Below are 26547 nucleotides of genomic sequence, written 5' to 3'. Positions count from 1 at the left end.
TACCCCCTTCTTATATTAATATATCCTTATATAATCTACTAAGCCTAATTAGGATAGGTTTTTTTTTCTACTAAAATATAGCTAGTAAAAAAAATTAAATATTTAAAAATATATTAGTATAATTAATATATTAATATTCTTATAAAAAAGAATTTAGGCTATAATTAGATATTTTTTTTTTCTACTAAAAAGCTACTAAATTAGCCCTATACCTATATACCCTATACTATTATTATTTTCCCCCTATCTATTAATCTAGAATAGACTTAAGAATAGATTTAAGAATAGACTTAAGAAGGTTCTAGTACCTAGTTTCTTTTTATAAGAATATATATATTTTTTTAAAATTAATTTTTTACTTCTAGCCTAAGAATTAAGATATTAAGTTTTTAAAGATAATAAGATAATAATAAAAGATAATAAAAGAAATAATTAGAATTATTACTATCTAAGACATAATAAGAAAAATTTAGATATTAATCTATCTTAATTAAGCTTAATAGATTATATAAAGATATATTAATATAAGAGAAGATATATTTAGATTAAACTCTATAAATTAAGATTTAATAAAAAAAACTCTAGATTAATTATATAATATAAAAAAAATTAATATATTTAATAATATTATTTATAATAATTAAGATTAATTTATATATATTATTTATAATAAAAAATAAGTTTTAGATTTATAATTATATTCTTATTAAATAAATTAAAAGATTTTAATATTATAATATAATATTAAGATAAAAAAATATAGAATTTATAGAATTTATAAAAAAACCTAGGGAAATATTATAAAAAAAGAATATAATATAATAAAATTATATTATAAAAATAAAAAAGATATAAAATAATAAATATAATAAAAAAGATTTAAATATTTTTTTATATATTAAATTAAGCTTAAGATAATATTCTTAAATATAAAATATATAATAATTATTTTATTATTTTATTTAGATTAAAATCTTTTAATATTAATTATTTTATTATATATAAAAATATAATATTAATAAATAAAGATTTAATTTAAATATAATAATCTTATTAACTAAGATTAATTAAATAAAATATATTTTTTTAATTATTTATAAATATTTCTAAAATAATTAATTTTTTTTATTAAAAAAATAATTCTTTAATTATATATAATAATATAATTTTTTATTTTTATTTTTTTTTATTTATTATCTAATATAATTATATTTATTTCTTAATATCTATTTTTTATATATAATCTTATTTAAGAAGATTTAAGAAGATTTAGATTCTTATTTAATCTTAAAGAATTATATAAAATTATTATTTTTTCCTAAAAATATATTAATAATTCTAAAAGAATAATCTTAGATATAAATAAATATAGATAAATATAAAAAGATTAAAAGAGAAATATTTTAAATTTTTTTCTTTTAAAATTTATATATATTTAATTTAATTACTTTTTTTATTTTTATTATTATATTTATAAACTATAAGAATATAATTATAATTAATAAGAAATAATATAATAATAGATACTATCTCTTATATCTAGATTTATTTAGTTATAGATAAAAATATCTAGATAAACCTATTATTATCTAGATAGGTTCTATTAGACCTAAAAGACTTAGTTATTCTTAACTTATAATATATAGAAATCTATATATCCTTAGCTAAATTATAATATTATAAATTATAATATAATCTTTTTTTTAATTTTTTTAATTTATTATAATTATTTTTAGAAATATATTATTTATTTCTAAATAAGATCTATTAAATCCTATTTATAAAAATTCAATTATTATTTAATCTTAGAAGTATATAATAACTTATTTTTTTTTAAATAATATATTTATAATTCTAGATAGATAAATATATCTATAAATAGATTAAAGAGTAATTATTAGATTATTTTTAGAGTATTTAAGAAAAGTTTTTTTATATATTTAATTAAATTAATTATTATTTATAATTAGAATAAATTATATAAATATAATTATAATTAATAAAAAAAACTAAGATAATAAGATAATATCTCCTATATCTAGATATACCTAGATATATAAGAATAACTTTATCTAACTCTATTATTATTTAGCTAATTCTACTAAAACTAATTAACTTTATTTAATCTTATCCTTGGTATATAGAAATATTATATACCCTTAGCTAAATTATAATAATCTACCCTAGATAAAATCTATAGCTAATATATTATAATATATATCTATTAGTATATCTAGAAGGGCTTAAATTCTAGAATATTAATATAGATAAGTTAATATAGGATAGAAAATTATAAGTTATAATTTAATTAGACTTATAAGTAGTAGGACTTATTATAAATTTATTATATTATATATGATCTTTATTAATATTATTAAGGGCCTATTATATATAGAGTTAAGGTAACTTAGTAAAGGCTCTATTTTAGTATTATATTAGGTAAGGTAGTAAAGGATAAGTAGTATAATATCTATTAAATATTTTTGATATTTATTAATAATTCTTAGGATTCCTTCTTGTTATCTACCTTATATAATTACAAATCCCTTCAGTTTAATTAGATCTCTTCTCTATCATCATCCCCCTCTCAAACCACCCATTCACCAGATTCTTCACCATAAGTAAATTCGACTCCTGTTTCCTCCACTATCTGGTAGGAACTAAGGTCACCACCTTTCTCAAATTCGACCCCCTGTAACAGCCGTCTGCTGTTTCTTCCTCCACATCTACCGCCTCTCTCTCTACGGCCCCACTTCAGGCTTCCCCACCCAGAATCTCCCTGATAGCCGCCTCGCCCCCACCAGAGATTGGTTACTCATGGATAATCACAAAAAAGCTATCAGAGAGGGCTGTTTACCTCACACAGGAAGATGTTGATATGGGCATTTGGCCACCCATGACAGTAGGTAAATTTTTATGCTGTCTAGAAGAGGACCAGACAGCTAGTGGATAGCCAAGGGGCATGGAGGATCGAGTATTCTCCCGTAATCCGGTCGTCTAACACTTACGACAGGCACCGGAAGAATCCCCATGCTGTCTCTGCTAGGCGATGTTTCTTTTATGTAGGGTGCAATGCGTTGAATCATGGAGTAGTCAATAATACCACGCCGAGATGGGTTATGCCAAGATAGTGTGGAACAAATTCTACTGACCTCGGTCTTATCTGCAAACAGGCGATCATCATTGGGTGCTTTCTCTAGAGATTAAATCCACGTTATCGTTTCCGCTACAAGTAATAAGTAAGCTGTTCAGATACATGAAACCTTTGACTTGCAGAACATATTCAAGGGGAAAAGCGATTCAATCTCATTCTGAGACTCACTAACTACAACACGGCTGGTTTTTTAATATGTCCATTTCTGCGGGTTAGAGGGCCAGTCTTTGTCGTGGTGTCGATTGGCCAGCCCGTACTCGACATAACGGGTGTCTGCCCATTCCAGTTTATCAAGGATTGGCCATCCTCTTCGGAGGCCTGAGATACGACTAGACTCATGAGCAATTAGTAAGTGTTTCTAATATATGTAGGATCCTTGACGTACACATTTCCGGTGGACTGATCATAAATGATCTTAGAGATTCTAGGCATCTCTGGGGTCACACCACAACGTAGCATCTCTCTATTAAATGTATTAGCGCTCTGCCAGTCTACTATCTTAGGTTTGCGTTAGCTCACTCGAAGGCAGCACGGAAATGAACACGGATATCCTCTCGTGTAGCAGGATCCAAGCTCCAGAAAAATTCCTCTGTAAGAGGCTCCCCAGGCACCTTCTCCCACACAACGTACTTGACAAAGCCTCCAGGAACAGGGTCATGCTCCCCCTGCTGTTTTTCGCAGTAGCCAAGGAAACATGGGACAGAGCTACACCCTTGACTCATGAGCAGCCTAAACGCCTCAAGTTCACCACACACTTCAGGAGTTTCAAATGTTTGATTTGTTGGGCTAGTGTGGCCAGATCGGCGTCCTCAGTCCCAGTAATAGGAATCTGATAATAAATTCGCATGAAGGCCATTTGTGTCGGGGAAAAATTGTCTCTTTACACACACCCTAGCCCTTGCATATACTTGATCTGCGGCGGCCGATAGAGGAGGGTCACATCCCAATTTCAACTTTTCTGATCGGCAAAAAGTATTGAATTACGAGTAATTCCAAATTCATATTAGTTTTTCAACTCCAATATTATATTCAGCGCTACATTATACATTAAATCCTTAAACTCTATTATATATAATACTGTATTATATTACTTTTCTTTCTCTAGGTAAATTAGCATAGTAGCTAATAAGAAAGAGAGGCTAAGATCCTAGTTAGATAATCCAGTCTCAAGTACCTTCTCAAGTACCTTCTTAAGTCTAGTCTTAAGTCTACTCTCAAGTCTATTCTCAAGTCCCTCCTCAAGTCAATTCTCATGTTCATTCTCAAGTCCATTCTAGTAGTTTATATTAAAGCCCTCAATTATTATATGTGCCTCTGAACTTCAAAGTATCAGCTACCCTTATTTCCTACTTCATTATGCTTGCCTTTATGAATCTTAGATGCTTCACCTGCTTCCTCTCTGTTCCTCTTTAGTTGCTGATGAAACGCCAAAGTACAATCATCCGGGTCCCATGCCAGAATCCTAGAATCCATCTCTTTCATCTTCCGCGCTACTAACTGTTCCATCTCGTCATGTTCTTTCTCATTCAGCAGATCGAGCCTGTCTTTCCATGCTCCGTCAGGATTTCCACTAGGTCCAAAAAAACGAGGATCAATCTTCTCCCAGTAAATAAGATCGAAGGCAAAGCTATGCAACACTGCATATATGATCCAGAAATCCCCGCTCTCCCAGCTCTGAGACATAGGACCAGATAATCGCTGGTCTTTTTTTAACCGACCCTGTTGAATGGCTGCGTCTTCATGATCTCTCATCACCTTTAGGAATGTCTTCAAGCGATAACCGAAAACTCTTGTCCAATCCTCAAGACCTTCTCTCCAGTATTCAGGCTTTTCAATGAGCAACCACCAAGGCGGCGCATAAGAGAATTCAACGGGTGCAGCGTAGGTGAACTCCCAATCCACCACTCCTGCAATTTTTAAATCCTCATAAAGAAGTACATTAGCAGGTCGTAAGTCATCACACCAAAGTTTGAAAGGCCCCCTCTCAAGTAATGTATTATTGAGTTTTTTTTCTCTGGAGAGTTTGCGAAACAGCCGCCGGGCTATAAATTTTCGTCGACAGTCATCTGCAGACTCAACAGAGTTGTTTCTTTGGTGTTCAAGATGTTCAATATTGAGATTCGCAAGAGCTTCAAGATATGACGAAGTAGTAGTGAATGTGGTATTTAAATCAGGAAGCTTTGATCGTGGCAGACTTCCCAGTCGGACAAGTTTATTCATATTTATAGATAAAGGCTGACGTGCTATTTCCTAGGTGAAGTCATCGATTTGATTAAGAGATCCTATCCGAGGCAAAGAGGGAGCAGAGAGCTGTAGCAGGATACCCGCTAGTTGCCCGTATAGTACTTCAAGCCTATCTTGGTCGATGGTCGGGTTCAGAATTCCACGCTCTTCTATAGGACATCTTGGAGTATTAAGAGCGTCGTACATTTTCGTGTCATGTTCGATATAATCCATTATGATAAATGGACTCAGTTCGAGGGGGCTTTCCTTCTTTGTTCCCGAGAGTTGAATAAAAGGAATCGGAATCGGTGTTTTGTCTATGAGAAATCGCATCACTGCAACCTCATTTATGACTTTCTCTTCGGGGAAAAAGACTGCACCCGGTTGGGACAAGCGGATAATAGATGCTACATGTTCGTCCTTTAATCGCAAGGAGATATTATAAGAACCCTTTCTGAGTATAGCAAATTCGGTTCCAATGCCTCCATTGTGATCGAGCATAAAAGTTCCGATCGGCCTCAAGACGTCATGTTGGAGAAATTGAGCCAGCCAATTTTCAGATATTTCCTCGGCTTGTTCCCAGGCCACATCGTCGGGGTTCATTCGAGTTTGCATATTTATCGTGGGAATATGAGATAACTTGGGACAAACGATGGAAATGCCCAAAATCTTTGCAATGCCTTCAGGAAGGGAAAGGAGTGCTGGAGAAAAAGTAAACATGAATTGTAACTTATGCCAATATCACATGACTCATGTCTACTACATATAGTGGATTATTTACATAGTGTTCCTTGACCAATCAGATTGATTGCCATTCGCCTTACCCGCACCTCGGCTGACAGATTACCGAACTCCGCCACCCCGTGAACCCGCGTTTCCCTCAACTTCAATCTTCAATTATTAAAAACCGAATTCTTCCCAGGATTCGAACCCAGTTCACACCTGTATTCTGGAACTCTCAAATACCAGAACCATGTCATTCTCCAATCTAGTCTCTGATATTGCTTTCCGGGATTCCAATGCGGATGAGCGGGGCTCGCAGATTTCGCATGCTCAATCCCGCACTGCTCGTTCCTACACCAGTACTACCGCCACGAGTGTCAGCATCTCCGGTGACATTTCTAGCCAGCTTCATGCTGGATACAGCCACCCGCTAAGTCGATCATGGCAGGCGGAGAGACAGTTAACCAAGGTTGGTTTCCTAAGCTTTTATTCACACGATTGAAATCCTCCATCTCATCAAGACTTCTGTAGGAAATGCTCATCTACCCGTTGTTCATCACCGACAACCCTGACGAAGAGACCCCAATTCCGTCATTGCCCAATCAGTACCGCCGTGGTGTCAATCGCCTCGTCCCTTTCCTGGCCCCTTTAGTCCGAAAGGGCCTTCGCTCGGTCATGCTCTTTGGTGTTCCCTTGCACCCCTCCGCAAAGGATGCCCTTGGAACGGCCGCGGATGATCCGGCGGGCCCCGTTGTCCAAGCAATCCGACTGCTGCGATCTCGACTTCCCCAACTTTACATCACAACAGATGTTTGCCTTTGCGAGTACACATCTCATGGTCATTGTGGAATCCTTCGTGAGGATGGCACATTAGACAATGCGCAATCCGTGGACCGTATCTCTGATGTTGCCTTGGCCTATGCTGTCGCAGGTGCCCATTGCGTTGCTCCATCTGATATGAATGATGGCAGAGTACGTGGAATCAAGTTAAAATTGATCGAAGCGGGTCTGGCACACCGAGTGCTCTTGATGTCGTATAGCGCCAAGTTCAGCGGGTGTCTATATGGGCCCTTCCGCGATGCAGCCGGGTCATGTCCTTCATTTGGCGATCGTCGTTGCTATCAACTCCCGCCGGGTGGTCGTGGGCTTGCTCGACGGGCAATCCAGCGCGATATGAAGGAAGGTGCGGATATCATCATGGTCAAGCCGGCCAGTAGCTACCTGGATATCATTCGTGATGCCAAAGATCTCGCCCAAGATCTTCCAGTGGCGGCGTATCAGGTCAGTGGTGAATTTGCCATGATTCATGCCGCCGCGAAGGCGGGTGTTTTCGATCTGAAAGCTATGGCCTTTGAGAGCACCGAGGGGATCCTTAGGGCAGGAGCTGGCATCGTAGTTAGCTACTTCACCCCGGAATTTCTGGATTGGCTTTAAAAGGCGCTTATCCTTTCCCAGGATTTTGATATGACTTTTATTATTGTCAGTTCACTCTCTTAAGGTGGAGGGTTGTACACACGATATGCCTTGACAATGCTCTCAATGGGCCAGCCATTCCTCCTCTCTTCCCCCATGACCCCATGACCCTACCTCCTCTCCTCTCTTTCGTCCCCAAAAAAACAGCAGATAGATACCCCTGTGATTTTTTTTGAATATCGTTTCTAATCTTTAAAAACAAACTGAGTTTGTACACCCCTTTGTTTAGCATATCATGAAATTAAATGCCTATCGTTGATCATAATCCAATCCAATCCAGACATCATATATTCAATAGCTTGTATCGTCAGCTAGCAACTCCCCCAAAGCAATCAAACGCCCCCTTTGAACAAACCTAGGGGATTATGTATATACTGCATGAACATTCGTTCGGCTCCGTTTCCAACTAAAGACAAGAAACAAAATTATCCCAGAGCGCCGCAGAATTCATGTTTCTCAATATCACAAAAACAAACCAAAACCAAAACCAAAAAGAAGAGAAAAAAAAGGCCAGCAAAATCACAAGAGAGGATCACAAGAAGAACCAAAGAAAATCAACATGAAAATGAACAGTCAAGACAAGAATAAACTAAAAATAGGGAATCATGACCCATAAAAACCGTATCCCCCGTATCTCATTTCTCAAGTCTCACATATAGTTTGGTTTGAAACCTTGAAAGCCATAAGGGACCACATCACTTCGAACGACTTCTCCGGGAGCAATATAGGCCCCCCGGCCAAGTGTCACACCAGGATAGATCGTAGACCCGGCCCCAATATAGCAGTCCTCCATGATACGTACTCGGCGACCTTCATGTCGGCTTTGCGTGCCTTTCCGCTCCTGCATACTGGAATGTGCCATGGAGGTAAGTATCGTTACGTTGGACCCCACCCAAGTATGGGCGCCCACAAAAATAAAACAATCGTCAACAAATACACAGTCGTGAGAGATCATGACGTCCTCTCCAATAGTGAAGTGACCATAGTGACAGGTGAATGGCGACTCCACAATTGCTCCTGACCCAAGACTGGGAGCAGGGCGACGCATTGTCGGGTTCGACATGGTTGGAGAACTCGAAGGCTTCAAGGTGCAAGTGGGCTGGGTAGCTAGAATCTCCTTAAAGAGGCGAGTTTGTTCCTTTGAACTGAGCCCGCCGAGGGGATTGCAGGCGTTGTTAAATCGGGCAAGTGCGCGTCGACATCGGTCTCTTTCTTCGACAAGTTGTACGTCAAATGGGCGATAGAGGTCACCTTTAATCATCTTGTCCATCTCAGTATCGTCGATGCCCGCCGCCGTACGACTAGACAATTGATTTTCAATGCTTAGGGCCATTCGAGCCTGTACCTGAGGACTATTTGTATCCATCGCCGTGGTGGGGACCGGAGGAGCCGCGGCTCCCTGGAATAGTAGGGGCATATTCGTCTTGGGGGGCGGTCCATGTGTGATTTCTCGCATCGGAGCCACCGCAGGATAATCTTGTTTAGGTGGAGCATCCCGAGGGAGGTCATGAATGGATGCGATCTCTCGATAATCCCCTTTAGTCGCATGATCTCCTGAATAAGTTGGCCCCGGGTGGTTAGAGTTAGGCCACGATCGTTTGGACCATGATTGGTGATGACTGGAAGCTGTATCGGTGGGGCTGGTAGTATATTGTGGAGCGGTTCGCTCATCTTCCACCACAATTGGTCTCATCTTTCGTGAATCCACGTGCTCTGCCAACTGCCGATCATGATGTGTTTCTGCAATATACTGGCCACCGGTTTCGGGATACCCTTCCTTTGACTGTAAGGGTACTGGTGTCTTTGAACTCGAGGGCTTCTGCCATGTATTGCGCGACGAGTATCCTTCACAAAGAAAGCCCCCACGAAGGCAGTTGTTACCTATAGCATAACTCATTAGCATAATACTCTAACATTTAAGCAGCTATACCCTTTTGTGCTCCACAAGGGATAGAACTTGTGTATATGTGGATAGTAGAGATGAAATTAAAAAGATAAATTGAAGGATGAAGATAAAATGTGAAGAAGAGAAGAAGAGAAGAAGAGAGAAGAGAGAAGAGAGGGGGAGGGGAAGTTAGTTCTCACACCCTTATACAAAAAGAGGATAGAGATACTTACAAGCTGGATGCTGCTCATCACATTTCTTCTTCCTGCGTCGACAGGTCATGCAGCCGGTCTTGGTTCGGTTACTAAAGACCCGCTTGCGCTTGGGTGCCACTTGCACCGCCCCGTTCGGTCGCTCTGAGGAGTATGCCGGCGACGAAGAAGATTGCACCGTAGGAGCAGGAGTGGTCCGAGATGCGTTCATATTTCGGTGACTGGGGTCCTGGGAATGTACCTCGCGCTGAAGCGCATCCACCAGCTGAGCGTCGGAGGCATCAATCTGCTGGGCCCGTTGGGCTTGACTCACCAGCTGGGTATCGTATTCGGGCCATGGTCCATTAGAGGAGACCTGGGAAGACTCATGGGCATCTGATCGGTTGGGCCCATGGAGAGTCGATTCCATGTCCGAGACCGATTCCGAACCCACCCCGTTGGAGTTGAGGGGCGCATCTAACTCAGTGGGGTGAGCGGTGGAGCTCTTACCCATCTCACCCAGTTCAGATAGATTCCGCGACTCATGCCCTGGAGAGGAGTTGGATCTTTTGCGTTTATGTGCATGGGCCGATGCCTCCGGCGATGACGATCGCGACCCGTGGTCCTCGGCGCTGTGCTCTCGCTCCGGGGTTTCTGGTTCAAGTTTATGTTGGACATCTGGTCCAGAGGGAGCTCTCTCCCTGGGTGGACTGGCAGTCCTCATCTTGGTAGGGACGGACGAGTCCTTACCATTGACCGCAGTAAAGCGGGATGGACTGTGCTCGGTTCCTGCATCTGCTCCTGACTCGATGACTGGGGCCGTCGCGATGGCCGTCATGATGTATTGTATGTATATAATCTCCCCCCACCCCTTTCTGTTTTTTTTTGTTTTGTTTTGTTTTGTTTATTAAGCCTCAGCCAAAGAGATTGGCTTGATGTCTTTCCTGTTGTGTTTTGCGCTTTTTACTTTGCGCTGTCAATGCTATGCGCTGAGCCACGGTCTCACCCGCAAGACGCGCGCGCCGGGAAGTTACCGAGATTGAACACCGGGGTGTTCTGATCCCCGCGCTTGTCAATTCTTTGTTCCTTTTTTTTCGCTTTCTTTCTTGTTGTTCTCTTTTTCTCTTTTTATGTTTGACTTGGTGTTTGCGCGCGCACACACTTGCTCTTTGGCAAACCCTATCTCCTCTTTTGTCGCCGGAGAGATATCGGAATGCCTTTCTCTAACTACCCAAACAGATCGCGGTAAGGTCGTCTGGGGGTGGGGCGTGGGAGATGTGGGCTGGTTGCCGTGCGGCCCCTAGGACTAAGCACGGATTACCGGAGATGGAGAGAAGATTGAAAAAGAAGAGAGACCAGTCCTTCTTAATGAATGATATAAGTAAGATAAGATGAAATTGGACTCTATAGGTGGAAGAGTAAAGGGGAAACTAGATAGGAGGATAGAAGGGGAAAGGGAAAAAGGAAAAGAGTATGAGAAAGAGAAGAAAGAAAAGGAAGAGGGGCTAAAAATAATGTAGGAAATATGGTAGGGGGGGGGGTACATTATTAGTATAGCGAGAGTAAGAGTGTCGAGAAAGAAGGAGTGGAAATAATAGAAATAATAGAAATAATACTTAATATGCTCTCTTTTTCTCTCTTCCCCTCATCTTTCCATCTTTTCATCTCTTCATCTTTATTTCCTTTTCAATATTCTTTTCCCACTACCGTTTATTGAAAGTGGTTTTTCTTCTCCCTCAACATCATCAATGGCCCCCAATCGGCGGAATCCAAGGGGAAAAAAAAGAAAAAAAGGGACCCCATTCATTAGTAGGTAACCCGGGGGGGAAAATGGGCAAAAGGAAGAAGTTGGCGCGCGATCGGCAAGGACGGCGTCACATACTCTACCAATCGGAAGGCGTAGGCGCTCAGGGAAGGTGAAGTGTGCGCGGGTCTGAGACACCATCATTTCCCAAACGACCGGAGCGACGATGGCGCGCGTTCCCAGGCGCCCCGTGTCCTGGTGGGGCGCGCAAGTTTTGGGCTTCTGGGCGGCTTTGGCTTGGTCTGGAGCCCGCGCGATACCACTTTCGCCATTGGCGCCGCGTGGGCGCATTGGGCGGTTATGCATCGCTTATCAGCTGGTCACCGCGCGCTGCAACTTGCACTTTGGTCACATCCTGAGTTGTTTTGTTATTTCCCCCCAACATTGTCTCTACTTTGAGGAATCAATTTATAGTACCTTTGTTTCTTTGTTTCTTCTTTTATTTTTATATTTATATATATATATTTTTTTTTTTTCGGGATATCCCCATTCGAATCATACATATACTATCGCGTGTATTAATAACAAAGAGCGCCGCCGCGCATACTGTAACTATATTCTACTCGGTACTTGGGAATTCGTACACGGGCAAATCATGTGACGAGAAAGTCAAGGGGAATTTGAATTATTGAATTAATGAATTCGTACTATATACTAGTAGTATTTCGGTATTTTTAGTATTTATTTTCCATCACACCTCGATAATACATGTGATTATTGCTTATTTCCCCCCTTTGATTTCCCCTTCTCTTTAGTGGAAACTCTCTTCTCTTTCCCCTCTTTAAGTTATATAAGTTATGATAATTATCCCCCAACAGCAAATTCGGCTATCGGTTCATTATTATGTTTTTATTTTACTTTTCCTAAACCATCTTAGTCACGGAAATAATGCAATAGTTAACTATTATTAACTAACCTGGTGTGCATAGTAGATATGTACCTAAATGTATTGACTCGAAACGTCATAAGCATAATCAAGTCTGGGCCCTCTATAGATCCTTTAATTCTTCAGCCCCAGACAAAAATATCCCGAGTCTTCTTATACTTCTCCGCTAGTAACACCAAGTCCATAGTATGTACAATATTGTTCCTCGTTATGTTATAGTATCTTCCATCTTGTTATACTATGCTACTGCTTCAAATGTTCCTTTAGTTCATTTGGATTTCATATCATTTTGTCACCTCCCTCTCTTTCTCTTGCCTTTCCATTTCCTTTCCTCTCCTTCCCATTCTCTACCTCTTCAGTCAAATCATCCTTGATTTCATCAGTTCATACCAAAACAAACAATATAAACATCGTCATCGCGTACACACATGAACCATGGGAAGCACCCGGAGCTTGGCTGACTAAGATCCCGAGTTCCCCTTCCAAACTTCGAAGGAAACGACGCGCTTCACCGCCAGTATTGATGAGTCCATCTTTTCTATCCCACACTGATTTTGCCTCAGCTTTCTGGAGCTTGCCGCTGTCGATCACTTTCTGCGAAAGCTTCGGTGATCCTCTTTGTGTCTGACAAAAGTCATAATCTGCTGACTCTCCAAGCCCCTCCAAGAGTTCATCTTTGCTACCCCACTAGCCCTCTCCTCTTCTCTCTCTCTCACTCCTTAGCCTTCTAGCTGTAACATCTCCCCCTCTCCCCCCTCTTTTTCCGCCACCCCCAAGACCTTCCCCTCTTCATTCATAACGGTGACGTGGGCTAGAAGGTTTCTACCAATTACTATTCTCTTGGGGGACCTGTGTTGATCCCCTCTTTTTTCTTTTCACTGGGGAGGGATTGTTGTGATACCTTTGTGATCCCGGCGACTGCGCCAATCCTTACCGCGGAATGTCTGTCTCTGTACAAGAGCTGGACAGCACAGTCCGTGCCTTCTTTGAAGGCAAGGGCGATGTTGTAAGTCCTACTGCAATTCTTTGGTAGAAATCCATCGACCAGAACCACTGAAAACTGACGGTGCGCAGCAAAAACAAGCCCAACAGACTCTCACTGAAGTAAGCCCGCTTGGTTTTCCACCTTCTTCCTAGCTCAATTCTTATGACCCGATTTAGTTCAAGCAAAATCCCGATGCTTGGGTCACCGTGGGCAACATTCTACAGGAAGCGTCCTACCCCCAGACCAAATGTGCGTGCTTGTCTATTACTGCAGCTCGGATCGCGATACATACTAATACACCAACAGATATCGCTCTCCAAGTTCTCGACGATGTGATTATGACCCGATGGAAGGTCCTGCCGAGAGAGCAGTGTCAAGGTAGCGTCAAACGCGCTCCCCCTCATTTCCCTCGCCTTCCTGTTGTTTTGGGGAGTGGCATTTCGCTGATGGGTTTTCTCGCTCATTATAGGCATTCGAAACTTCATTGTCAACTTTATCATCGAAAACTCTGGCTCCGAGGAAAAGCTCAGGACCGAACGCGCTTTCGTGAACAAACTCAACCTCGTCCTGGTGTCGATCCTGAAGCAGGAATGGCCGCACAACTGGCCGACTTTCATCAATGAAATCATTTCTTCTTGCCATTCCAGCCTCTCCATCTGTGAAAACAACATGGCTATTCTGCGCCTGTTGTCCGAGGAAGTTTTTGATTTCTCACAAGACCAGATGACGTCGATCAAGGCCAGAAACCTGAAGACCTCCATGACACAGGAGTTTGCTTCCATCTTCCAACTTTGCTCTGAAGTCCTTTCTACCGCTAACCAGCCAAGTCTGGTCAAGGCGACGCTGGAAACCCTTTTGCGCTTCTTGAACTGGATTCCCCTCGGCTACATCTTCGAAACCTCCATTATCAACACCCTATTGACTCGATTCCTGGGCACCCCCGAGTTCCGAAACGTCACCCTCAAGTGCCTTACCGAAATTGGCGGCTTGCAAATTGGCGCTCCGTATAACTATGACGATAGACTAGTTCACATGTTCACTGAGACTCTGACGACCGTCGCCACCGTGATCCCCCTCTCTATGGATTTGAAAGAAACATATGCGCAGAGCAACGGCAGAGATCAGGAGTTTGTCTCGAATTTGGCCCTCTTCCTGTCCAGTTTCTTCAGTGCCCACCTTGACGTATGTGAATTGATCATAGCCCAAGTCCCCCCACCCTCCCGGTTCAATGCTAACAACTCTTGTTATCATTAGCTGATTGAGAAGCTACCCAACCAAGACTATCTCACTCATGCCCATTTCTATTTGATCCGTGTCAGTCAGATTGACGATCGAGAAGTGTTCAAGATTTGCTTGGATTATTGGACTCGATTGGTGCAAGAACTTTACGAAGAAATGCAACAACTCCCAATTACTGACATCAACCCCCTTGTGACAATGGGTGTAAGTGGGCTCGCAAACGGAGGTGCGCCTCACCCTAGTACCCTCGCCAACTACCCTCTCCGAAAACACAAATACGAAACCGTTCTTTCGAACCTTCGCACGGTCATGATTGAGAAGATGGTCCGCCCGGAGGAGGTATTGATCGTCGAGAATGACGAGGGAGAGATTGTACGTGAATTCGTCAAGGAGAGTGACACGATCCAGCTCTACAAGACCATCCGAGAGTGCTTGGTCTACCTCACGCATTTAGATGTCGTTGACACCGAGACCATTATGATCGACAAACTGGCGAAGCAAGTCAGCGGCGACGAATGGTCCTGGGTGAACTGTAATACCCTTTGTTGGGCAATTGGTTCAATTTCTGGCGCCATGAACGAGGAAACAGAGAAGCGATTCCTGGTGACAGTCATTAAGGACCTCCTAGGTCTGACCGAACAAAAACGTGGCAAGGACAACAAAGCCGTGGTGGCAAGTAATATTATGTACATTGTGGGCCAATACCCCCGGTTCTTAAAGGCCCACTGGAAGTTCCTGAAGACTGTCGTGAACAAGCTGTTTGAGTTCATGCACGAAACACACGAGGGTGTTCAGGACATGGCTTGTGACACATTCATCAAGATCGCTAACAAGTGCCGACGCCACTTTGTGGCTCTCCAACCTGGAGAGAACGAGCCTTTCATTGAGGAGATCGTCCGAAACATGAGAAAGATCACCATGGACCTTTCTCCCCAGCAAATTCACACATTCTACGAAGCATGTGGCTACATGATCTCTGCACAGGGCCAAAAGAGTCTTCAGGATCGTTTGACTGAAAGCCTCATGGCCTTGCCCAATTCAGCCTGGGACCAAATTATTGCGGAGGCCAATCAGAACGCAGCGATTCTTCAAGATGCCAACACTATCAAGATCATTGGCAATATTATGAAAACCAACGTTGCAGCTTGCTCATCTATCGGGACTTACTTCTATTCCCAGATTGGACGCATCTTCCATGATATGTTGAATATGTATCGCGCTTCCAGTCAATTGATCAACGACGCTGTTGCCAGCGACGGTAAGCCCTCCCTCCTCAACCACCAGTATCATTCAATGGGACCACCGACATGCTAATGTTCGCATAGGACAAATCGCCCCCAAGACACCCAAAGTTCGCGGTCTTCGCACCATCAAGAAGGAAATCTTGAAACTTATTGATACCTACGTCGAGAAGTCGGATGATCTCGAAATGGTCAATGCAAACATGGTGCCTCCCCTTCTGGAAGCAGTCCTCATTGATTATCACCGCAATGTGCCAGATGCACGTGAAGCAGAAGTCTTGAACGTCATGACAACCATTATTCACAAGCTCCACGTACGTTGATTTCCCCCTATCCCCAACAAGGCGAGAGAATTCATGTCGTACATAAAAGCTAACCTGATCTCATACTGGGTCGCAGAATCTGATGGAAGACAAGATCCCTGCCATCATGGACAGTGTGTTTACCTGCACATTAGAAATGATCAACAAGGACTTCCACGAGTATCCCGAGCACCGTGTTCAGTTCTTCAAGTTACTCCAGGCTATCAACCTGTACTGTTTCCAGGCATTACTGAAGCTCGATGGCGCTCAGTTCAAGTTTGTCATTGATTCCTGCATGTGGGCATCAAAGCATGACAACAGAGAGGTCGAGAACACGGGTCTGACCATGTGTCTGGAACTGATGAATAACATGGCCGAAACTGACGTACAGACTGCAACTATTTTCTTCCGCCAATTCTACATCCCCATTCTCCAGGATGTTTTCTTCGTTGTTACGGACAGCGATCACAAGGCTGGTATGTATTCCCTTTCGCCAAAGGTCCCTCCAAAGGCATTCATCTTCCTTCATATCCATCCTGCATAACTAACTGTGTATACTGCTACAGGATTTAAATCTCAGGCTATGCTTTTGTCCCGCATGTTCTACTTTATTGAATCTCAAAAGATTTCTGAGCCTATTTACACTCCCGACCAGGCCCCCGCTGGCACTTCGAACAAGGATTTCCTTCAGCAATATGTCGCCAATTTGCTACAGAATGCATTCAAGAACCTACAAGAGTATGTTACCCTTTCCGCGGCCTCTGATCAACACGGCAAGCCAAGATGATACTAACAGTAGCAGGGTACAAATTCAACAATTTGTGATTGGCATTTTCGCCTACACTGATGACCTTAACAAGTTCAAGACTCATCTGCGTGACTTCCTCATCTCGTTGAAGGAGTTCTCTGATGACAATGCTGAACTCTATGCCGAAGAACGGGAGCAGGCCGTCCGAGATGCACAGACTGCCGAGAGGAGCCGCGCTATGAAGGTCGGAGGTTTGCTGAAGCCATCAGAGATGGATCAAGAAGACGAGCTTTGACTCGACCAAGAATTACGGTCGGAGATTCCCCGTTTGGTGTCAGATAGCTCTGAAAGGACTTTGGGTTCAACATCAATTTCAAGGAATGACGGCCTCGATGGCTGGTCCTTCTATGAGCTGTAAACCATCCAAGAACCATTCCGCATTTTGCGAAGGAGCATACGCCATAGACCTACCACTTGCTTTCTTGAAGTCTTTTTTTGTTTGCGGGGAGCTTGATCATGCACCCGTTTGTCCTATGTATTTTGCACTTTTGTCAAGGTGATCTTGTTTGATATCTCTTAAAAGAAAGAAGATAATCTCTCCCCCCATTATCTCTCTTGACCTCTCTGATTTATTGACCAAAAAATGAATACCTCGGATGAGGGAAAATCAAAGAAATTAATAGCTGGTATAAATTGTGATTGATTCAATCATATTCTGTATGTCATATGTCTATACTCTCTACGGCATACACTCTATTCGAGTAGTATATGTAGAACACGCGTCATAATCGGTGTCGGGCGGTGAGAGTCTTATCGGCTTTATTACTTATCGTGGTTTGAACCTCAACGCCAAAAAAAAAAGATTAAGCCCAGAGTTGTCTTCTTTTCCCCTCACAAATCTCTCCTATTAGCAGGAGCACATCCTACTACATTATGTCTCGAACTCGCCAGCCAGGAAACGCCCAACGCCAAACAAGCACCGAAACCTCTCAAGACCCGCCCCTCCAATTCTCCGGCAGGACCCTTCGGTTGCGGGGTGAGGATGCTCCCAGCGTCACACCGGAGCCATCTTCCTCTCGACGGATCAGATGGAGTGAAGACGTCGTAGACAACGAGGGAATGGGAAGGAAAAGTTCAAAAGGTGCAAAACAATCTCACCCTACCCCGCTCCCAGACATCCATCTGGAGAAGAAATTACCCTAACCCCCTCCTAGTATGCTGCATCTACCACAAAGCTCGGCCAGTGGGCGAGAGTAGCTCTGAATCCGAGTCCTCAAGCTCCTCGGATTCAGACAGCGATAGTGAGACCGACCGTCGCAGAAACAGGTCAAATCAACCTCACTCGCATCCCCGAGGACGACAACCGGCCGGGGAGGAGGGCTCATCGGATCAATCGCAAGACCAGGGCTCAGATGCCTGCTCACAACATCGCCACCGCCGTTCCAAACCAAAGAGAAAACCAAGTCCGAACGCATATGAGAAGATGCCGCGATCATCTAAGAATTCATCTCGAGGAACAACATGAGTGGTCGACGCTAGCCAAAATAAATTCCACTGAGGGATCTTTCTAGTACGAACTTGTTTTGTTCTGCGTTCGTGGTCAGAGAGAAAATAATGCATACGCCAAATTATGATTTTATCTATGCCAGAGAAAGAAAATATGCCCACAAAGGCCCGCCCGCGACGAACAAGGTGTCCAACAACATGCCTTAGATGGCCTCAAACCAGGGGGCTCACGAACTCTTAAGGTTACATCATATAGTGCGGTCATGTCCGATGACTATGCGACTCACCTGCCCGGTCTAATAGATGGCAAGGCTTTCTTGAGGCCATTGCGGACTGATCTATATGAAGTTTGTTGCCTTCCATATCTCTTTAATTCAATGCTCAGAAATTCGAGCATGTACTGTGTACCAGCCAATTTAGAATAAACACAACAAATCCTGTCAATTGAAGAAGATGTAAACGCCAATGGGGGTATCTGTATGATGACTGCAACAAACGCAGTTAAAAAATGCAATACAGGATTATTAAGAAAGAAAGAAAATGAACGTCAAGCCACGGATTCGCTGTCTCCTTTTAAACCATCATGCTTTTCCGTCTAGCCGCCACACGAGTCTCTCGGCGGTGACCAATGTCCATGGCTGAACTGTTCCAAGTCAAGTCATCATTTTCTAGCGAGCCATCCGTTTGCATGAAAGACGAACTTGCACTTGGCGGAGAGTGAGACTCCTCGGTTCCCGAGACATCCCTTGTTGGTGATGTATCGCGAGTGCTGGTGCTTTTTGGATTAGAAGAATGCCGCCGTGATTGCCTTCGGCGAGACATTGTTTCCAACAGTTTCTGTGATGCCTCATCTCTAGAGGACATTTCAATGAGTTCTTGCGCGGAATCTAGGTTGACGGAGACTCTGGTTGGTTGTGGGCAGGGGCTGGTTGCTAATTTTTCTCCCCGAGGTATATCACCCGCTTCACCCAAGCTCTCTGGACCAAGCAGAAAGCTTGAGGATCTGCGAGATCCATCTCTTGCTACCGCATCAATCATCTCTTTCGTTGGGCGGCGCATCTTGTCACGCAGGTTGGGCTCTGCATAGCTGACCACTGCTCCCCGGCGTCGCGAGGTTCTAGATGTTGCAGCCGCATCCGCAGTACTGGCCATGATATCCGATTGGACTATTGGAGAATCCTTCAGCAGAACGGGTGTCGGTTGACCGGATTGCATCAAGGACTCGGAGCGTCTGTCTCTTTGAGAATCAGGAGTTTGACGAGGTCGACGGGCGGCTTGGCTCAAGCTACGGCCTCGGGGGTTCTCGAGGATTTTCGGTTTCTGGGGTGACGCGATATTCTCATTTCCGGCGATTGGCAACGAAAGCTTATTGTCCGGATTCAACGATGCTCGAGCTTTCTTGGGCGAGCTTAAGCTGACATTGGAGCTCTCTGGTTATGGGTTGTCAGTGAATCAGCACAGATGTGAGAGACAAAGTTAAGCTGCAAATTTGGGGTTTCATACTTGGTTCAAGAACTTTGCGTTTCATAGTCCCAGTGGCCGATCCACGTTTAATGCTGACAGGAGTTTTCGTGGGTGAAGTTTCACGTATCACCTGTAAGAAGTCTGTGGACCTCCGGGGGCTCTGGCTAGGTCGGCTGAATTGAAACTCGTCGCATTCTGGAAGTCCATCTCCGGACAATAACGCTCCATCCTCGTCTGGACTGAATTTCCGTTTGGATCCTGACTTCGCCGGCCGTATAATGCTGACCCCAGGGGCTTTCTGTTCCCGCGGGACGGAATCTTCCTTCATAGGAGTTACTAAGTCGACCTTCTTCTTTTTCTTGCGTGTTTCCAGCGTAGACGGAAGGAATTGATCAGGGATGGAAACGTCGTTCAGTTGGGTCTCAGGTGGGATTTCATGAACCTCGGGGGGACTTGGTGATGGGCTGTCTACCATAGTGGGCTGCTGTGTTAGATCGAAATCAGAAATAGGTTGAGCGGGGCTTGAGTCGGCCTGCACGAGATTTTGAATTTCTTGCACTCTGCATCAGAGATTAGTGATAGTCCCCGAAATGGCTGATAAGAAGCAGCGAGTGATAGAAGTAGCTTACTCTAGCGTTCGCTTTGGGTAGCATTTGTCTTCAAGAATGGCAGGTAACCTTCCATCCTCCACTCCAGGATAATCCGGGTCCATAGGTTGCGGTCGCAACCCCGCGGCTTTCGGACGATCTGTGTCGGATTTATCCAGCTTCCCAGCCTTGCGAGGAAGCATGCCTAGCTCCGATGCAAGATCATTGAGCTCTGCTAACTTGGTATCAAGGCGGGCCTTGATATCATAAACCCCAGCATGAAGCATTTTCGCCGCCTCCAACCTTTCGGTCTCCTGAGTGACATTGATCACCTGTTGTCGCAACGAGACGTTTTCTGCAAGCAAATGGGCAACTTCGGATTCCAGACTTCGAATTCGAAGGGATTGCATGGAGTTGACCCGTGCAATCTCCTTATTTTGTCGCACAAATCTTCGTTTGACTTTGAGGAAAAGATTCTCTCGCATTAGAGACGTAGTGATTGGGATGGGATCGCTTCAAACTTACGGGCTTCAATAGATTCTGGAGGAGCCGTATAATCATTAAGTCGAGCCATGGTGGTCTATGGCCACCAGATGGAAGAAAAGGGAGGGGGAAAGACAGAGGGGGTGAAACAATGAGAATGATGAAACCGTGATTTCCCATGTAAACACGATTGTTGACGTTTGTCCAAACTAGGACTAGTGCATGCTTTAGACTCTCCTCAATATGTTACCATGATTTAGTCACCGCTTTTGTTCACCGCCCTGGATGTATGCTGTAATTCTCGGGTGCTTGGGGGTTTTCTTTTCGTCACATGATTTCCATAGTTGGTAGACTTTGTAGGTGCTGGGCAGTTGAAGAGTTAGGTGGAAGAAGGTACTAAGTATTGCGTATAATAGCTGCTAGTTACCTAGTATCTTAAGTACTAAGTATATAGTATATACATTGATACTTACTGTACCGTTCTGCCAGCCAAATTGAGGTAACAAATTGAAGAGAGGCGCACCTAATAGTCGGGTGGATCCCGTGATTTTCTGTTTGTCTGATTTGACTGATTACCTAACCAGAATTTCAATGCTGTTGACTTCTCCGCGTTGATCGCCCAAACATCCCCCGAAGAGTTGTATCATTTGAAAACGCGCCACATTCCAATCATGGCGTATTCGTCGCGACCAACTTCCATGCTTCCAGGGGGACTTCGTCATCCTCAGCCCTCCTCAGCTCTGACTACCCGCATTGCCGCCAAAAAGGCCGAACTAGAGAATCTCCGCCAACTCCGTGATCTAAGCGGGACACTCGCTATGCAAATGCAGGCGCTCGAGAGCAAGATAACCACGTTGAAGGATGGTACTGAAGGTGAGTGTTTTTATCCAATGCCCCCCTCGGCGGCCGAGTGTGCCCCGCAACTGATATAGATTTTTACTTTTCTTTTCTTTTCTTTTTTAGCCGTTGCATGCGTGCTTGCCAATTGGGACAATGTACTGCGCGCCATTAGTCTCGCCTCCAGTAAGCTTGCGCGATAAGGCTTATCAACGATTGCATTCCCACTAACTCCGATGTAGAGAAAGCTGGTGGACTTCATGACCCGGAAACAACCGAGAACCCTCCAAATGACTCTAGCTTACCAGCCACCTTGGTTCGCATCCCTGACCAGGCCGAATGAAAGCTGAGAATCGCAAATCATATCAAGCTCAAATGAAAACAAAGGCATAACAACAATCCTGGTGTGCATGGCAAATATACACAACATATTTCCCTATTACACGCGCGCCATGAAGATTGTCTTTTTCCCCCTCTCCTGAGTTTGCTCCAGTTTCATCTCCATCCCAAGCCACTTTGGGGAACTTGGAGGGTCAGGGACCTTTGACCATCTCAGGGCAAATAAAATAAAGAAAAAAAAGAGGCAAGATAAGCAGATTTATATGGTGGTTTCTTATTAGAGGGAAACAATTTCCCTTCTGTTTTGTTGCCTTGGATCTTCAACTGGGATTATCTCATCAGATCCTTTTTTGTTGTTTTCGCACGAACCTCTATGTCATTGGGGGAGGGGGGGAGGCCTATTCCTTTTTTTTTTTTTTTTTTTTTTTTTTTTTTTTTTTTTTTTTTTTTTTTCTTTTTCTATCTTTCTACAGGATACCCTTAAGACGATTGTCTATCTCTTCTACTTCTTCCCCGCATTTATTAAGGGATTCTCGCGTGACCCCTGTTAGGACTAATCTGCAGCTAAGGTTATCTTGGAGGGGAAAGAGGAACAAGAGTTGCATATTGGACTAGGCAGTTTTGGTTGAATGTACGATTAGAATCAATGTACCATCAGGCACCTGGAGACGCTCAGGCCTCAACCGTGCAGATGACGGACTTTTTTGAGGGGATTATGGAGGGATTATGGAGGGATTAAGACTGATTCAGACTGATTCAACTGTTTAACTCTTTGACTATTTCACAATTTTAGCCAACTGGACCAATAGACACGATTCAAGTGGGGGAGACTCATGGCCGATGGTTGCCTTTTCCAGGTTCCTGCAGCTCGCATGTAATTCCCTCTCAAATGATGTCTTGACTGGCTTGGTTTGACTTGGTTTAGCTTGGTTTAGCTCTAATATTTGAGGGTTTTTTCTTGTCATTTCTCTTCGTTTCCGTTCATTTTTGCCATTTCCCATCGGTTTTTCGTCTTAAGCGCCCGAGCCACGACATAATCAACCCCCCGCAATTGCCATGATAGGTGGATCCCATAAGGTCATGACACTTTAGTGGCATGTTCGGTGGATCTGAGCTGAATGAGGTGATTGATTTCTCAGTATTCGTTTATTTACCCTATTTTCTCGTGATGCATTAATTCCAATTTCTTAAAAACCTTCATTATCTCTCTTTTTCCCTCAACCTTGACTTTTGCATTCAAGAATCAACCCAAACTCCAAACTTCCTCTCTACAATCATGTCCACCGAATGGTCTCTAGATTTCTGTCTGGCCTGTGACCGACAGACTCTTGGAGGTCCTTATTGCTCTCAATCATGTCGTCTTGCCGAGTTGGATCGTCCAACCCCTGATGATGAATCTTCTCGAAAATCCTCCCATTCACGCTCTTCGACCCTTGACTCTCAGCCGGAAACCCGATCGGCTCGCAGTCTATCTGCATCTTCTTCTCAAACCTCTCTCACCTCGCTTCAGAGTCATACCTCCAACTCTACCTTCTCCGATCACCTACAAGATGAGCTACGAGATTATGCTAGCTCCTTTGATCCAGTCCGAGACCTTAAACGACGATTGACAACCACCTGATTATACCCTACAACTTCTTTCTCCATCTCGACCTCCATCTCTACATCTACCTCTACATCTTTATACGTCTCCATCTTGAGCGATTCATTTGCATGAATTTTTTTTTGGGGAAAACCAAAAAAATTCCAGGCGTCATTGCTTTTTTTCCATCCCCAACAAATCCAAAAACAAACATCCTCATCATCCTTCATCACCATCTTTCACGACAACGCAAAGTGGGAATTCGACTGGAATCACTTCGATCTGATTTCATCCCACATCTTCACACGAACCTGATACCCCTCTCTTCTATATTATATGCGATCTGAGATTACTGTGCTATATCGGCGTTGGATTTAATAGGGCGCATCATACACTGGACCAGAATGTTCCATGGGATTTGGAGAAATTGGCAATTTTGGGGGAAACTTTCAAGTCCAACCCCCTTTTTTATTATGATTTTCATTCGCAAATTTACAGAATGTAGAATAATCAAACCTTGCATGAATTGAAGATTCAAGAAACAAAGAAAAAGAATCCAATTATCTAAGACGATCATCGTAGATTGTTTGTAGTTATGTACTCTTGGTAGTGGATTACTCCACTCCGGACCTGATCGTCCCGTGGCATCATCTCTGCCTCCAAGTCGCCACGTCCGTGACGTCTCCACACCTGACGCTTCGTCATATTATCGCGTGGCTTTCTCTCATTGCGCCACCACTTTTCCCAACGCGGCCGCGTCCTTGGGCACGAACCGCACCTTGTACCGTTGGGGGATGGCCACTAGACTGGCGGGGTCCGAGTTCCCATGGACCGGATGCCAGTCAACGTCCTCGTGCGATTCAATCCGGAAGCTGTTCAGGGTCCGCATGAAGACCAGATAGAGTTCTCGATTGGCAAGCAGTGACCCGGCACACATGCGGTAACCCATGCCGTACGTGAATAATGGTGCATCGGGTTGCTCCAACCATCGCTCCGGTCGGAACTCTTCCGGGTCTGTCCAAACGTCGGGGTCTATATATTTCAAATCTCAGCCTTACGAAAATCTCCCGATAATTGTAGAGGGGATGAAGGGGAACGATCTGAAACCGTCAATAAGACTTACCCATATTGCATGCCCAGGCATTCAAGAAAAAGACCGTGCCCTTGGGGATCACTGTCCCTTCATAGGTGATATCCCGAATTGAAGTTCGGGGCAGGGCCAGTCGGAGCACTGTGAAATATCTGTATGGGTTCAAAAAAAATAACAGAGGTCAGTTGACTAAAAAAGGAAAAGTAATCGAAATATTGCTGCTCCTATTCCAAGGAAAGGAAGCATACCGAAGACATTCTCGAACCAAGGCAACAACATAGGCACACTTCTGATCGTCATCAGCTGAGCACATGGGCTCATCCTGCCCATACATTTCCTGGATAGCCTTGGCGGCCTTATCCTGCACATCCGGGCGCGTGGAGAGCAAGCCAATACTCCAAGCAACGAGAGTGGTCACGGTATCCAGACCCCCCGAGAGCATGGTCAAACTGATAGAGGTGAGTTCTTCGGTATTCAACTTAGCTTCCTTGTCCAGAATCACATTGGCCTGAATACAAGGTGTGTGAGTTCCCTTTTCCATCCGATCATCCAAATCTCGGTTAAGAGCACCCAGGTACTTATCACGACGGATTCGCATCTCCGCAGCCTTTTTCGAGTTTCTGCTGAACGGATCTAATCGCAGGAGAGGAATATAATCCTGCAGATTTCCCGTGGTGCTCCTAAACTTGCTGATCTCCTCTTCCACATGAGTGATCTCGTCAAAGAGCTCTGATTCCTGTGATGCCACTCGCACTCCCCAGTTGAGAGTTAGGGCCAAACTCAAGCTTAGGCGCTGGATCATAGGCATCGGGTCAACGGGCGTCGCCCCACCCTTGCCATATCGAAACAATTCCTCCACAAAAGCCTTTGATTCAACCTCCAGGTGGGAGACATATGAATCCACTGAGGGTCGATTTAGGGCGGAGGCAGCGCCCTTGCGGCGGCGCTTCAGGGAGTCGCTATAAGGCGAAGTTCCGATGGTGGTACCTGCGGTGTTGGAAACAATCTATCAAACAAGTTCCCTCAGAGATTAGTCGATGAAGACGGGCGATGGGGTAATTGATATCCTTGATATTTCTGCTCACTTTATGGAATGTATAAAACTCTGGTCGTGAGCTTAGGGCCTGGGCATTTTGGCCAAAGAGCACCTTGGCGGACGCAGCTGAGTTCACGACGACGACTGGAATGTTTCCTAGTTGAATCTGGTACACGGCCCCAAACTTCTTGGACCATATGCGATACTGCTCCGCAGCGTTCACCCGGATCTGAGCCAGATTTCCGATCAACGGCAAGCCTCGGGGACCTTTCATACCCTTGACACGGGCGGATGATCGAATAAACTCGTTCAGAATAATATAGAGGAATGGGAGCAAGAAGGCGGTGATACCCAAGGATTGCCATGGGCTCTGGACCATTTGCCACTGTAAGGCCGACAGGGTCGATAGGATGGCCATTTTGAAGTGGGTGTTAAAATGTTTGCTCTGTTGGGAGGAAGGCTTTCATGGTGATCTATATAAACAACCTGGTTGTTTTTCACTCCTCCGACCTTGTGGTCCGCGGCTGTTTACAATGGAACTTTTCCGTACTCCGATGGCATTTACTGGATGTGAGCGGTGTCTAGGTCATAATACCCCAGATGTGAGTAGGGGGATCTGGTTGGTTAACCCCACAGTTTCGCCAGCCAAAAGTGACGACAGCCGAGTTCCGCACGGAATACCTCCGCTGTTTTCGGAAACCATGCGCAGTCTTACATTAAAAAGCAGTTGACATAATAATGAACTCGGCCTTTGACATAGATGATTTAT

The 26547-nt window shown here is 43.7% G+C and overlaps 11 protein-coding genes across 11 annotated transcripts; 5 read left to right on the top strand and 6 right to left on the bottom strand.

Moving 5' to 3' along the window:
- Window positions 1-3344: 3344 nt before the first annotated feature.
- N7466_003441 (uncharacterized protein) lies at window positions 3345-4010 on the bottom strand (the record flags this gene model as incomplete). Its single annotated transcript, XM_057162838.1, has 4 exons — window positions 3345-3483; window positions 3540-3617; window positions 3674-3883; window positions 3910-4010. The coding sequence occupies 4 exons, from the start codon at window positions 4008-4010 to the stop codon at window positions 3345-3347; spliced, it is 528 nt and encodes a 175-aa protein (XP_057023953.1).
- A 1394-nt stretch (window positions 4011-5404) lies between these two features.
- On the bottom strand, window positions 5405-5992 carry N7466_003440 (phosphotransferase family protein; the record flags this gene model as incomplete). Its single annotated transcript, XM_057162837.1, has 1 exon — window positions 5405-5992. The coding sequence occupies one exon, from the start codon at window positions 5990-5992 to the stop codon at window positions 5405-5407; it is 588 nt and encodes a 195-aa protein (XP_057023952.1).
- A 358-nt stretch (window positions 5993-6350) lies between these two features.
- On the top strand, window positions 6351-7534 carry N7466_003439 (porphobilinogen synthase HEM2; the record flags this gene model as incomplete). Its single annotated transcript, XM_057162836.1, has 2 exons — window positions 6351-6569; window positions 6632-7534. 2 exons carry the CDS (start codon window positions 6351-6353, stop codon window positions 7532-7534), a joined length of 1122 nt encoding a protein of 373 aa, XP_057023951.1.
- A 688-nt stretch (window positions 7535-8222) lies between these two features.
- Window positions 8223-10487, bottom strand: N7466_003438 (uncharacterized protein; the record flags this gene model as incomplete). The annotated part of the gene is made up of 2 exons (XM_057162835.1): window positions 8223-9454; window positions 9692-10487. The coding sequence occupies 2 exons, from the start codon at window positions 10485-10487 to the stop codon at window positions 8223-8225; spliced, it is 2028 nt and encodes a 675-aa protein (XP_057023950.1).
- An 823-nt stretch (window positions 10488-11310) lies between these two features.
- Window positions 11311-11744, bottom strand: N7466_003437 (uncharacterized protein; the record flags this gene model as incomplete). The annotated part of the gene is made up of 2 exons (XM_057162834.1): window positions 11311-11352; window positions 11532-11744. The coding sequence occupies 2 exons, from the start codon at window positions 11742-11744 to the stop codon at window positions 11311-11313; spliced, it is 255 nt and encodes an 84-aa protein (XP_057023949.1).
- A 1535-nt stretch (window positions 11745-13279) lies between these two features.
- Window positions 13280-17149, top strand: N7466_003436 (exportin CRM1; the record flags this gene model as incomplete). The annotated part of the gene is made up of 10 exons (XM_057162833.1): window positions 13280-13345; window positions 13414-13443; window positions 13501-13573; window positions 13631-13702; window positions 13794-14506; window positions 14579-15821; window positions 15889-16118; window positions 16204-16582; window positions 16673-16844; window positions 16909-17149. The coding sequence occupies 10 exons, from the start codon at window positions 13280-13282 to the stop codon at window positions 17147-17149; spliced, it is 3219 nt and encodes a 1072-aa protein (XP_057023948.1).
- A 638-nt stretch (window positions 17150-17787) lies between these two features.
- N7466_003435 (PPP1R11/YPI1 family protein) lies at window positions 17788-18379 on the top strand (the record flags this gene model as incomplete). Its single annotated transcript, XM_057162832.1, has 2 exons — window positions 17788-17995; window positions 18069-18379. The coding sequence occupies 2 exons, from the start codon at window positions 17788-17790 to the stop codon at window positions 18377-18379; spliced, it is 519 nt and encodes a 172-aa protein (XP_057023947.1).
- A 554-nt stretch (window positions 18380-18933) lies between these two features.
- Window positions 18934-20985, bottom strand: N7466_003434 (shugoshin family protein; the record flags this gene model as incomplete). Its single annotated transcript, XM_057162831.1, has 4 exons — window positions 18934-19790; window positions 19864-20384; window positions 20454-20871; window positions 20937-20985. The coding sequence occupies 4 exons, from the start codon at window positions 20983-20985 to the stop codon at window positions 18934-18936; spliced, it is 1845 nt and encodes a 614-aa protein (XP_057023946.1).
- A 580-nt stretch (window positions 20986-21565) lies between these two features.
- Window positions 21566-22074, top strand: N7466_003433 (DASH complex subunit DAD2; the record flags this gene model as incomplete). The annotated part of the gene is made up of 3 exons (XM_057162830.1): window positions 21566-21767; window positions 21858-21917; window positions 21974-22074. The coding sequence occupies 3 exons, from the start codon at window positions 21566-21568 to the stop codon at window positions 22072-22074; spliced, it is 363 nt and encodes a 120-aa protein (XP_057023945.1).
- A 1272-nt stretch (window positions 22075-23346) lies between these two features.
- On the top strand, window positions 23347-23691 carry N7466_003432 (uncharacterized protein; the record flags this gene model as incomplete). Its single annotated transcript, XM_057162829.1, has 1 exon — window positions 23347-23691. The coding sequence occupies one exon, from the start codon at window positions 23347-23349 to the stop codon at window positions 23689-23691; it is 345 nt and encodes a 114-aa protein (XP_057023944.1).
- A 685-nt stretch (window positions 23692-24376) lies between these two features.
- On the bottom strand, window positions 24377-26196 carry N7466_003431 (cytochrome P450; the record flags this gene model as incomplete). Its single annotated transcript, XM_057162828.1, has 4 exons — window positions 24377-24684; window positions 24776-24894; window positions 24991-25748; window positions 25828-26196. The coding sequence occupies 4 exons, from the start codon at window positions 26194-26196 to the stop codon at window positions 24377-24379; spliced, it is 1554 nt and encodes a 517-aa protein (XP_057023943.1).
- Between the last annotated feature and the right edge of the window lie 351 nt (window positions 26197-26547).

The sequence above is a fragment of the Penicillium verhagenii genome (genome assembly GCF_028828195.1).
Source record: "Penicillium verhagenii strain IBT 33310 chromosome Unknown utg000004l_segment0_segment0, whole genome shotgun sequence".
NCBI lineage: Eukaryota > Fungi > Ascomycota > Eurotiomycetes > Eurotiales > Aspergillaceae > Penicillium > Penicillium verhagenii.
The sequence above is the reverse complement of the archived record's forward strand: the minus strand, read 5'-3'. Positions and strand labels throughout refer to the sequence as shown.